A 12,900-nucleotide genomic window follows, 5' to 3' on the forward strand; every position below is an offset into this window, starting at 1 on the left:
CTAGATTAAATTAAAATAATTATCCTACGTTTTTTGTTTGTTTTCACATTTAAATCTTCTCACTTATCTGGAAGCCAACACTTTATTAAAGAATTCTTTCCGGGACTTCCCTGGTGGCGCAGTGGTTGAGAGTCCACCTGCCGGTGCAGGGGACACGGGTTCATGCCCTGGTCCGGGAAGATCCCACATGCCGCGGAGCGGCTGGGCCCGTGAGCCATGGCCGCTGAGCCTGCGCGTCCGGAGCCTGTGCTCCGCAGCGGGAGAGGCCACAACAGTGAGAGGCCCGCGTACCGCAAAAAAAAAAAAAAAGAATTCTTTCCACTACTGACAGGAAAGGTAGCATCCATTATCATACACTAAGTTCTTACATATATTAGAGTCTCTGCTCTGTTTCATTGCTGTCATGTGCCAAAGCCATCCTACTCTGCAAAACATTTTAAAATTAAAATCAGTTTACATATAAATGAGTATAATAAAACTAGAAATTACTGGTTTTCTTTAATATAAGAATCATTTTGCAGTTCCTAAACTGAATTTATATAATCAAGTTTAACACTATCATCATGCAATCATGCATTTTAGTTGATACTTATTTGGGAGCCCAGTATCAACCTCAAGTCTTTTTCCCATATTTCTGACAGCTTTTCCTTAATTTTGTATAGTTTCTTTTTCCAAATTATAAAATCAATACATGTTCTCTGAAGAAAATCTGAAAAATACAAAATACACCTCCCAGTGATAACCAACCTTTATATTCTGGTGCATTTTTTCTGCATAAATGACTATTTTGCAAACTGATTTTTTTCATATAATATACTGATAGCATTTTCCCATATTATTATATATTATATTATAATCATGAAAACATGACTTTAATGACATAAATTCTACTAAATGAATATGCCCAATTTATGTAACCATTTCTCAGTTGTTGAACATTTGGGGCTGTTCCCTGTTATGCCTATCATCTATTGATTAATTCTTGCAACAAATGCTTGAGTTTCAAGCACTGTGGTCAGCACTGTCTGTATAATGGTGAGCAAAAATGAACGCATTACCAGCATTTATGGAGATTACTGGGAAAAACAATCTCCAATGTATATAAAAATTACAACTATAGCAAGTGCTATGAAGGAGAGTTTATGGAACTTTGAGAGTCTATGGAAGGCTTCCCTGAGGAATGACAAATCGGAGTTTAGGTGAAGGAAAAGGAAAAACGTTCTAGGCAGAGGGAACAGCAGGTACAAAGGCCTCATTGAGGGAGGAGCATGGCAAGAATAAGGGACTGAAATAAGGTCAATATGGCTGGAACATAAAGAGCAAGGCAAGAAGGACATGGCTCAAGCCATGACTGGATAGAGAGGTAGGGACCAGACTGTGCAAGACCTTGTAAGACATGTAGATGCCACCACATAAGACATGTAGCTTTGTCCTTATCCTAAATGCAATGGAAAGCTACTGAAGCATACCAAGTAGTATGGTGATATAATCAGGTTTGCATTTTGAAAAGATCCCTGATTACAGGGTAGAAAACAGATTAGAAGGGAACAGAATAGATTGGGGTAGGCCAAGATTAGGAGGCTGTTTATTGTAAATGCATCCAAAAATGCTAGTAGTTTAGACTAGGGTGGTGATGGATAATGAAAGAAGTAGATGGATTCAAAAGATAATCAGATTTTGCCAAAAGATTTACATTCATAGATTAAAATTCCTAAAACTGGAATTACTGGGTCAAAAAACAACATTTCAAGGATTCTGATATGCATTGCCAAGCTGCCCAGCCAAGAGCAGTTTTCTCTCCATTTGTGAATTACCTTGTATCTGTTCCTCTATCAGAATTTTAATATTCTTTTGAAATTGCTTTAAAATGACTTAATCCATACTTCCTTCATGAAGCCTTCCCTGACTCCCCTTTTTGCCTGCTAGGTGGTCAATGAACATGTCCTCCTTTGAGTCCTCACTTTGTCTTACACACATTTCTTTTATATTCCAATTAAACTATGTTTGACTTATGTTTACATGTCTATCATCCCTCCTACACTGTGAGCTTCTGGAGGGTAAAAGTTGTTCATAACGACGGCACTTAAAACATAGCTCAATATATATGCATTAGGTTCTCATTAAGTGTTCACTGAATAAACTGAATCACGTACTACAACATTCCACTGTGTCCACAGATTTAAGAGGACTCCTGCTTAATAAGCTTCTGATTAACTGATGGTTATTTTAAGTCAAACACAATACAGAAAACTAATAAAATTTGCAACTCAAGCTTCAAATACCTACTAAATAAACTGACTAATTTTGTTTGTGGTAAATCACTAAATCTCAGTAGTGCTCCTGAAAAATCTTTCTAATATTTATATCAAATAGGCATTATGTGATGTTAAAATATTTTTAAATGGTTTAAAAAAAAAGCCTATGAACAAGACTTTTTTTAGAGAAATTATTCGTAATCTGAGTTGTTGATAAATGCTTTAGCTTTCAAAATTGTACTCATCTCAAATTTATTTAATAATCCACCAAAATACCCAAAAAGTGAGATTATGCAACTACATAACTTTATACAGCATTTCAGAATTATCAATTTCTTATGTTGAATAACCTGATTTCATAGTATCTAGAACAATCTACTAAAATTTTCACTAGCTGGAGGAAGACTTAGAGGAGGGGAGATGGCAGAGTTCCTTACAGTAATCTTAAAGTCAAGCAGCTCCCTCTATAGTCTGTTTGTCCTACTTTGTTTAATTACTTGCTATGTGAACATCTCACTCACACTCTTCCATTTACTCCTACTCTGCATCTCAGCAGGGAAGCTTTTTGAAAGGATAATTCTGTTTAAATTGATGTTGAGAAAACTGAGAAGGCTGTCTAAGCTCAACATGAAATGAGTTACATCAGGCAACTAATAAGCAAGAGTTAGTATGTGGTAACTGGGCAGCTTCCCAGATCCACCTGAGTCAGGTCCTTACAATAAAGCCTTAGGATTTTATTTGAAGTGAATTCCCAGAGCACTCATACCCATATTCAAATCTAAGTGAAAAAACGCTGTCCTGTACTTTAGTTATTTATAACCTTGCTTCCCACCACTAAAACAAGTTACCAAAAAATTGTTATATTGCTAAATACATTGTATGTCAAAACAATATTCAAGACATTTTTAAATGAGTGAAAGAAAAGCAGAAGAGGTTTTTGGTTTTTTAAAAATAATTCCATCACTTATATATAGAAAATTTAATTGATTCTCTCAGGAACCAATATCCTCAACCACCAAAGGATTAAATCAGTTAGGATTTATCATTCAAATTTGAATGTACCACTTTTTAAAATACCTTTTCAAATTTCACCAACTTAAGATATGAGAGCTCTTAAACCTAAGACAATTTATTTCTTAAATTACTCAAATATGCCCTCAAAACACAGGACAATCAGAAGTCAACTGGACTGTTTTCTAAAGCAGAAAAATACTTTTCATGCAATAATAGGAAAACTGAACTAGTAAAAATGTAATAAACTAATCAGTTCAAAATTTATAATATAAATCTGAAATGGTCATTTTATTTGGGAGAAAATTTCTTCTGCTGTTATTTTTCACAACTTCATTTGAAAAGCAAACTCAGTTTAAAAACATACTTTCTCCAAACCAAGGTAAAGAATTGAGGACTTCCAAAATTTCCTATGTATGAAAGACTTAAGTTTATGACACTCTAACATAGATTTATCATGTGTTACAATTTTTCATTAATTTTACTAACTAGTAGATATATATAGTTTGTGCTTTCAAACAAATCTGTCTTCATTAAAAATTCTAGCATTCAGACTTTTACTAAGCCAAATTGACTTTTTTATATTAATTATTTTCAAAATTTATTTTACTTGGTGAACTGGACTACTTTTCTATGGGGAGAGAATTCAGAAGCAGATAATTGTAGTTTTTATTTATGTTCAATTAATATTAATTTTACTGAGAGTTTCTGACATGCTAAAAATGCTGGCTTGATTCTGAAAGCTGTAAACTCTAAATGTATGCCAGTGATGTCAAAATTTTTCACCTTTTGAGGAAACAAAAATTTATGTTTGTGAACTATATTTATAGCAAACTCAATTCAATTATCCTTAACAACTTGAAGTTTGGATTTCTCTGTATCAGGTTTTATATCTTTCAATGTATGTACAAAAAGGTCTAACTTTTATATTGATTTACATTATACATTTCAAAGTGATTTTTTAATCCAGTTTTTTTTAAGGGGTGGGAGGGGGAGATGCTGGTAATCTATTGTAAGATGTCCAAGAGGAAGAAACACGTATTTCTTTTTTTTTTTTTTTTTCGTATTTCTTTTTATAGACTAGTTCACATTTCTATTTTTTTTTATATTGAGAAACACAAAAGTACACCATACTCTTTATTTTTTAAAGAATATTTTTTCACATAATAAAATTCCTCCTAGCTCACTCTGAAATTCACTTTTCCACAAACAAAACTTTCCTATAAAACAGAGCTTGCAAATCACTCAGGGATACATATTTAATGACTTGTGCAGAGAAAAAAAAAAACTATGTGTAGAAAAGTAACCCAAACCATACAAACTGTAATACACAGCAATGCCACAGTATATCCTATTAGCATGTCCCTTTAAATTTTCAAAATCTGGCTGAACAGAGCTATATCAACATCCCTATCTTATTCCTTCTCTGCACCTGAAGTGAAAAAAAACAACAACAGTATATTACACTGAAATTCCAATTAGAAACAAAGACAGCACCACTATATTTAAAAGGGCAGAAAATCTATCCTTCAGAACTCTTTATTGCCTCTGTTCTCCAGCCTCCAAAGTTTCAGGTGTTACACTTTCAACAAATTGTTAACAGCACCCAAATGCCCCATCTTAAAAAGTCCATATCATCAAAATCTTTTTCACTGTTTTAAAAAGAAGCATTCTATCAAATCTCACTAACAACACTAAAATTTTTAACGAAGAGAATTCACATTAAAAGATAACTGCTTAGAATGAGTGCTTGTGTTTGGGAAAGTGCTATTATCTTGATAGCCCACAGGAAAACTGACTGCAGTAATAAGATGAATGGTGATTAGGGCAAGGAGCATCAAGTGGCAAACGCTATCTAAAATCCCAAAGGGCAGTACATAGCTAGAGCATCTCTTTCTAGGAGGCAGCTCCATTACTTCACAAAGGCAGTTCAAAGCATGTAGAAGAACAAAACAATTAAAAACCTTGTAAATTTGGCCACTATCCTACTTACATTATCATAAATCCCCAAGAGCTTTTGAGAACGTAGCTTGTCTCCCCACCCCACTGGTTCTTCAAAATTGTTTTTGTCTTAGATGTACGTGTATTTAAAATGCAATGCTACACCCCAGCACAGGGGCATTTTTTTTTAATGTTTGCGTTGCTGGACTTAGATGTGGCTCCTATGAAATTCACGCTATTAAGTGGGATGTTGTACGTTGGGCAACATAAACACGCATTTCCTACTTCCGTGGATACACATTTCCCTGAAAGCAATGCACCTGGGGACGCAGCCCTGTCCCCCAGACTCTGAGGCTTTACTTTAAACTCTAAGGAGTTACGACCTGCACTCACAGCAGAACCACATGGTCACTTCAACAAGAAAGATTATCTGGCCCCAGGCACCATTCTTCAGCCCACAGCATCTCCAGAAGGGGCAGAGGAGAGCGCTGGTGAGAAGTGGCGACGAGGAGCGACTGACAACAGAGCTGACACTTCCCCACTCCTCTGAAAGCCATTTCCAGCAAGGGGAACTTGGGAGACGCAGAGGGTGTCCGCGGTCCCACCAGCGACCGACCTCAGAGCGGGGCCGGCGCACCCGTTCACGGAGGACATGGCGCGGCCACCTGACCCATCCTCCGGGGCGAGAGTGGTGCCCGCTCCGCCTGCCCGCGACCCCGAGTGCGGACCCGGCTCCCGACCGCCGCACGCAGTGTAAACACTCGGCGCCCGCCGCCTCCCCGCCTGAGGTGGCATGCGGGGGGCGGCGCGCAACGCCCGCGCAGACCCCCATTTTTGCGCCTCTCGTCAGGCTCGGGAGGAAAGGCGAGGAGGGCCAAGGGGAGGGAAGACGCGGCAGCGGTCTGCGGAGAGGGCCGGCGGCGTGCGCGCGAGTGCGCGGCGGGGAGGGCTGCCCGGGCGTCCGCCGCTCCCGCCCGCTTACCTGCCGGGGTCGCTCCGAAGACTCGCACCACCGGCACCTTCTTGACAGGGGCCTGGGTGAGGGGGGATTGGCAGATATCCAGCCCCTGCAGTGGGTTGGCCATGTAGTAGTCGGCAGTCACTATCCTCACTGAAAACATGTTCGCCGCCGCCGCCACTACCTCCTCTTCACTAGAGACCTGGCAGCGGCAGCAGCAGCGGCGGCTCCTTCCGCAGCGGCGGCCCCACAGCCGCGGTGGCGGCGGCGCCCCCTCCTCTCCGCGGTTCGGTCCCCTCCCCTCACACTCAGACACGGCGAACAGCGGCGGCGGGCGGGGCGGTGTGGGCACTGCTGCCGCCGCCTCCTCAGGAGCACCCGGCGAGGGGCGACAGGAAGGAAGCCCTCGCGCTTTCGTCGGTGCTGGTGCTGCTGCTGCCGCCACTGCCGCCGCCGCCGGGAATCACACGGGCTCCTCCGTCCCAGGCTGCAGCTCTTGTTGCCATGATGATGATGTCACGGACGCAACCACTGGGGGAGGGAAGAAGGGGGGGTTGTGTGTGCGGCGAAGAGAGGGCTGTGAGTAGTTGGGGGAGGGGAAGCGGCGGGAAAGGGAGGGAACCGGGAGGGCGCCCCAGCGGGACATCCAGGCGGGGGCCGAGTAAGTGTTTTCTCCCCCGCCCCCGGGCACGCAGCGAGAGGTGAGGCTGCCGGAAAGCTCGGCCAGCACAGGGCGCGGGGGATCGATGACTCGGCTGGTGGGCACGGCTACCTGGGTGAGGGGCAGCGGAGGGACGGGGCGGCGGAGCGCCGATGTCATGGATGGGCTCGGAGGGCCAGGCGGGAGGGGGGCGCCAGTGTTCAGGGCCGTTTCGGTGGCTAGGCGGGATTGGCCGGAGCCGCGGTGATCGCGCTCGCCTCGCCGACCGCCATTTCACATCCTGCAGAGTAGGCGGGGGCAGCCGCGGAAACGGCTTTTTACAAGGTAAGAAAACCCGCCCGCGGGGAGGCGAGGCGCAGCCCTCGTGCCGCTGCAGCCTCGCGGGAGGGCGGGCGGCGGACGCAGCCGGCCCTTCTCAGGTAACGCAGCGGCCTCGCGCGTGGCCCAGGGGCGGTGCGAGGGGCGGGGGCGCGCGAGCGCGGGCTTCGGCCTATAAAAGAGCCGCCCAGCCGTTCGTTCCCCCACATGCGGCGCGAGCCACCGCGCCCCCTCTTCAGCTGCTGTTCTGCAGTGTCTGCGCCCGGCCGCTTAATGAGTTTTATTCACGCTCAGCTCTGCTTAGGTTTGCCAGGGCTTGGCAGATGCAGTGCACAGGGATTTCCCACCGCGGTGTCTTTCTCCCGCCCCTTTCCTCACGTCTCGCCCTAGTACGTCCTTCCTTGGTTTCCTCCTAGGACCTGTGGGTCCCGGGCGCGCGCCTGGACATGTAAGGACTTGTCAGTTCCCAGTGACCTCCCTCCTCCCCTTCCTCCCCTCCCTTCCCCGCAGAACGTAGGATTAAGAGCCTTTCGGCGAAATTTTCGGCCGAAGAAAAAGGCCCAAGAAAGTCACCACGTCACATGTGGACTCCCAGTGTTATTCATTAACAGTTTGTGCAAGGTTTTACTATCCTAAGGCATAAAAGCAAAAGGAGGTGGGGGAGGACCGTTAGACAAAACAACTTTATCCAAAAGCGGGGGGGAGGGAGAAATAGGGGTGCAGTTGTGAAACGGAGAGCAAAAAAAGGGTAGTAACAGATGCAGCTGGCTTGGCCATTATATTGGAACCGTTAGGTTTTTGTCTGACTTGGTCACTAATATTGGGCGTGACCTTGGACAAATAATTTGGTTTCTTCGGGCCTCAGTTTCCTCATCCGTGCAACGAGAGTTTCACTTAAAAATCCATTAGGGTTTCTTCCCATCAAAAAGATTGAAGCAGTAGAAGGCAGAAACCGTGGTTTCAAGTTTGAAATATGCCACAGAATTAGGACTTTTGACAGTCGTTTTCAATCTACTCAAATTAGAGATCATTCTTTCACACGTGTATTATACAGGTGTTATTTTAATGGTTAGTAGGTTGCCGTATATTTGAAGTGGTGTGAGAGATCCTCATTTGGAACCATTGTGGTTCTTAAAGTAGGAAAATCAAAAGGCCCAGAGGAACAGATCACTGGTAAGCTGTCTATAAATCCCATAACATATAATGCTAATAAGAGTTTATGTTCCGAGGGATTCGAGACTGATTACCACAGCAAATTAGCTTGCAGTTTTCAACCTGAGAGCATGATTGTAAACATAGGTGGCAAGATTTCTACTAATATACAGGACCTTACTTAATATTTTAAGAGGCAAAATCTAAGTTGATTTTAGTTTTAGAAAGGTATAGAAGTGACTTAAAAATAAGACTACCATACTAAATGCATTTTCTGGTAAAATATTTTGTACAAGCTGAATATCAGATGCACAGTACCAGTGATTCTCACAGTATTTCATGGCACTAGTGTGTTCTTTAATATTTTGGCACTTACTAAATCACATTTTTGGGGTATGGGGCCTGGACCACCCACCACTCATGATTCTTAAGTAATATAAAATCGAGCATCCCTGTACTATATTGTAAAGTACATCCATAATATTTAAATTATATTATTCCTAACTAGAAAAAGGTAAAAGTATGAGATTCACAGATTAGCTATTTCTAGAAAAGGGTTTCTTTCCTCCTACCTCTTGAATCAACTCATTTACTTCAAGAAAAGGCAGTTGCAACCATCATTCAAATCCTTCTAGAACTGCAAGGAAAGAATGTTCACTCTTGAAGACAAACATTTGCAGCATGAAATTAAGATATTGTGTCCATTGCATGTAATAAAATTTAACTTAATGTTCAAATTGAAAACCTGACAGTACTCCCCTAATTAATCATTATCAAATGTGTTTTATAATTATATTCTCCTGAGGTAAGAAAGAGCTCTGGAATTTTGAGTCAGAGAATGAAAAATTAAACCATCAGTTACTAGGTAAATGAGTTTGGAAAGATAACTATTTTGGGTTTTTTTTTTTCTCATCTATGAAATGGATAGTAATTCCTGTTTTAACTTTTCAGGGATGTTGTAAGGCTTAATCAAATGAGATAATGTATGTGAAAGTATCATAATAAACTTTGACATCCAGAAATTTAACTCATCTGAAAACAGTAAAATCATTTGGAACTGTTATCTACATACAATATGAGAAATGCCGAAATTGAACTCTATACTTAACAAACTTAAAGCATCTGTTTTTGTTAATTGCTGTTAATGTTGAGTGACTATTTGCCAGGTGATTTGAGATATAGCGAGAAACAAAACAGACATGGTTCCTGCCCTTAGAGAGTTTATAGTCCAGCATCATAGAAATATATTTCAGTCATATCAAGTGACATTTTATTATCTCTTCTAGTTCATTAACCTATACTCATCATGTCATGCCTTTAGTAAAACCTGCTCAGCCTTCTGTACCAATACTGTTCAATGTCTGTTAGCAATTTATAATCTAGAACAAGGCAATGGATACCATAATTTTTTCGCAGATATTATAAGATGGCTTATTCAACACTTATCCAGCCCCCCTTCTAGCTTGCTTTTCTGTACTTTAGAAGCTAGAAAATTAAAAAATACTAGAGTACTGGCATGGATGAGTGGTGTGCTAGTAAATCATTAACAATGGCTGGAGGAGGGGAAAGAACCTGATTTGTAGCATTGACCCATTTTCATGGTGTGAATACTCCCAAGCTACCAAAGGGACTTCACTGAATGGGGAGTTAGTTGGAGAAGATGCTAATAATTATATGTTGGCTTCAGCGTTTCACTACATGTAACCTAGTTTCCAGCAATCAGATGCACCCATTCAAGACGTTGATCTGAAAATGAGCAACGTGATGCCTCAGTTGCACTCAGGGAGATGGGATTTTCTGGCAGACACCGTGGTGGAGGTGTCTGGTTCTTCTGGGTAGCTGGGGAGGAGTTCTGGCATCCATTTTGAGAGTCATAGGTGCTGACTGGCAAGTGGTGCTAGGATGGCTTTCTGCTAGAATAGCGGATGTGATGTGGGATGAGTGTTCTTCCCGGTTTGGTTATTCCTGGATGTTGTTTCTAGCCATGTATTATCCAAGCCTGGTTCTCTGGTTCTCTCAGAGATCTATGAGCTAAATACCATCCTTTAATCCCTTTCTGCTTAAACTAGCTCAGTCACAGTCAGCTACACAATTTGTTGAGCCCAGAGCAAAATGAAAAATGTAAGGCCCCTGTTCAAAAAGCAGGGAACAAGTGCCATTATATGTACTAAAATACAAAGCTTTTTCTTTCTTCCGTCATCTCTCCCTCAGCCTGTCATGCTGTTTTTTAATTTGCTTTTTAATGTCATTCTAAGAAAAATTAGAATTTTAAATTATTAGAATGAATTTTACCATTTCTCATTATATTGTGCAGTGCCATTTATAAATGCAAATATAAGAGCATTTAACTCGTACATGAAATCACCAAAACGACACAATTCATATTTCGTAGCTTGTACATGCCACGAGGATGTATTTTTTGCTTACCAGAACAGTGTAAATGCAGCACAAAACTAACTCAGCTGTTTTTCTTTCCCTTCTTGATATGCACATATCCTACCAACCTGAGTAAGGAAGGACTGAAGGGAAAGGAACTATGGGTTGCCCTGCCTTTCCCCTTCCTTCTATGTCATCATTTTCAGTGTAAATGGTCATACAGGGAAGTAACACACACAAGTAAGGCTACGATAGAATTCTTTGGTCACTTGTATTTCTTAGGATGCCATTACCTTCTTTCTGCACCTGAAGCAAGTTCTGGTTGAAATGGAAAGCATCGTCTCTTGGAACTGTCAGCGCCTCCACTAAATCAGTCATAGATATAACATGTTTGCCTTGTAGTCACTTTGTAACTCCCAGAGCTCCTGTATGCTTAGGTTCACCAGCATCCTGTGCTTGTGAGGCATTATGCAGACTGTATGCAAACTGGGTAGTAAGCAAGAAGACAAACAGATTGCCTCCTCTGCTTGCAGGTATGATCCATTGTACCACTTCTTTTATAAAACAGACATTCAAACATAAAAGTATTAAGATTTTCAGAATGGTAACCGCAGACCATTAAAGCAAGCAGAGGGCCCTGTATGACTGCACAGTTTGCATGCCATGAAGTTGACCCTGAGCTCAGTGTTTCTCAAGGGGGCTTCTCCTGATATTTTGGATGAAACAATTCTTTATTGTGCAGGATATTTAACATCCCTGGCCCCTGGGCACTACATGCCACTGTGATAAAAATACCCTCATACATTTCTAAGTGCCCCCCAAAGAGGAGTTACTTCTCTCTACTGAACTCCTTTAGTGGACTCCACTGTCTGCAGCTAGAAACCATGATCATTGCAGATCCTGGAAAGGTCATGTGCAATTTTTGCTATGGATTCTCAAGCAGAGCAAAATACAGAGTTGAGTTAAAAAGATTTCAAAATTCTCATACCTGGGAGAGCAGAATTATGGTGACCTTTTTTCCATTGTCAGAAAAATAATACCACCTACCTTGGTGATGAAACAAACATTTGGGATGAAAGTTTAAAGGGGATCAGTGGGTTTTAGGTGTCACATGCATATAAATGGTAGTTGATCTTTTCTAAGGTAAATTTTTACCCAATCCTTCATACAGTGTCTGACCTCTATGAAACCATGATGGTAAAGAAACTCATTTCCTCCCAGAAGGGATTTGGAAGACCTAATTAAGTATGGCAAACTCTGGAGGCAATTGCCATCAGCTCTCCTCACTCTCAAAAGACTTCATGCAGGTTTCCCCCAATTTATTCATAGCAGCTGTCTGGGTATAAGGTAGACACATAAATATGTATTGCCTGAATGATAAAATATTTTTTGACTAAAAAAATGGGGTTTTATGTCTCTTTTTAAAAGAAACTAAAGGAAAGTCAAATTAATCATTGTGGTGAGAGCTGAATTTCTCTCTGTTCTTATCTTTTTAACCAATTAATCTACTCAGTTACAGGGAGAAGCAACACTTTGAAAAAACAACTCTCAACTCTTCCACTTCCATAAATTAGCAGTAATAGTTTTAAGGGAGAGACCATTGAGCCTATAAATTAAAGATGATGTTTGAGAAACAAAAAAGAAGCTTTCAGAATAGAGTAATATTAGAATTGGTGATTGAGCTTTCCAGGACCCTCATTTAAATTACATGTCCAGAACTGATATTGGGGCATTTCTGATGGATCATGACTAGGCAGGAAGAAACCAAACACACGTAGAGTAAGATTAGATTAAGTTCTCAGTTTAAATAATCAGGATTCAAAATCTCAGAAGCAGCGTGTCTGTAGAGCAGCATATCTCAGGCTGGTTTTCCCTGGCCCCAAAGTCCCCACTGCACTTACATATTCACAGCTTAAATCACATTCCAGGAAAACGTGCACTAATAATTTTTGTTATTGACAGTGAGCTCCCCTGGGTTTTGATCCTAATGTTACATCCCTCCAGGGACCAGGAAAGACTATTTACTGTCAGATGTGTAGGTCACAGACCAACACTTACATTTCCTTATTTTCTCAATAAAATGTATTTTTCCAATCTTAAAGGTTTGAAATGCATAGGAAAGAAATTATGGAAAACCATAAAGAAAATATAGGACACTCAATCCCACCCAAAGGCAGTCATGATTAACATTTTAGCCCCTTTTTTCCTAGAAAATTTTTCTATAAGTA

The 12,900-nt window shown here is 41.3% G+C and overlaps 1 protein-coding gene across 4 annotated transcripts in view; it reads right to left on the reverse strand.

Annotated features, from left to right (window-relative positions):
• Positions 1-7,190, reverse strand: part of REV3L (REV3 like, DNA directed polymerase zeta catalytic subunit) — a 186,191-nt gene extending 179,001 nt beyond the window's left edge. For all 4 annotated transcript variants that reach the window (XM_029223582.1, XM_029223584.1, XM_029223581.1 and 1 more), the window contains exons 1-2: positions 6,938-7,190; positions 6,190-6,696 (exon numbers count right to left, since the gene is read on the reverse strand). In XM_029223582.1, the coding sequence (XP_029079415.1) occupies positions 6,190-6,328 (139 nt within the window). In that variant the 5' untranslated portion in view covers positions 6,329-6,696; positions 6,938-7,190. The remainder of the gene's footprint in view (positions 1-6,189; positions 6,697-6,937) is intronic.
• Between the last annotated feature and the right edge of the window lie 5,710 nt (positions 7,191-12,900).

This window comes from Monodon monoceros, unplaced genomic scaffold (genome assembly GCF_005190385.1).
Source record: "Monodon monoceros isolate NGI ecotype Baffin Bay Population unplaced genomic scaffold, NGI_Narwhal_1 Super_Scaffold_15, whole genome shotgun sequence".
In the NCBI taxonomy this organism is placed as follows: domain Eukaryota; kingdom Metazoa; phylum Chordata; class Mammalia; order Artiodactyla; family Monodontidae; genus Monodon; species Monodon monoceros.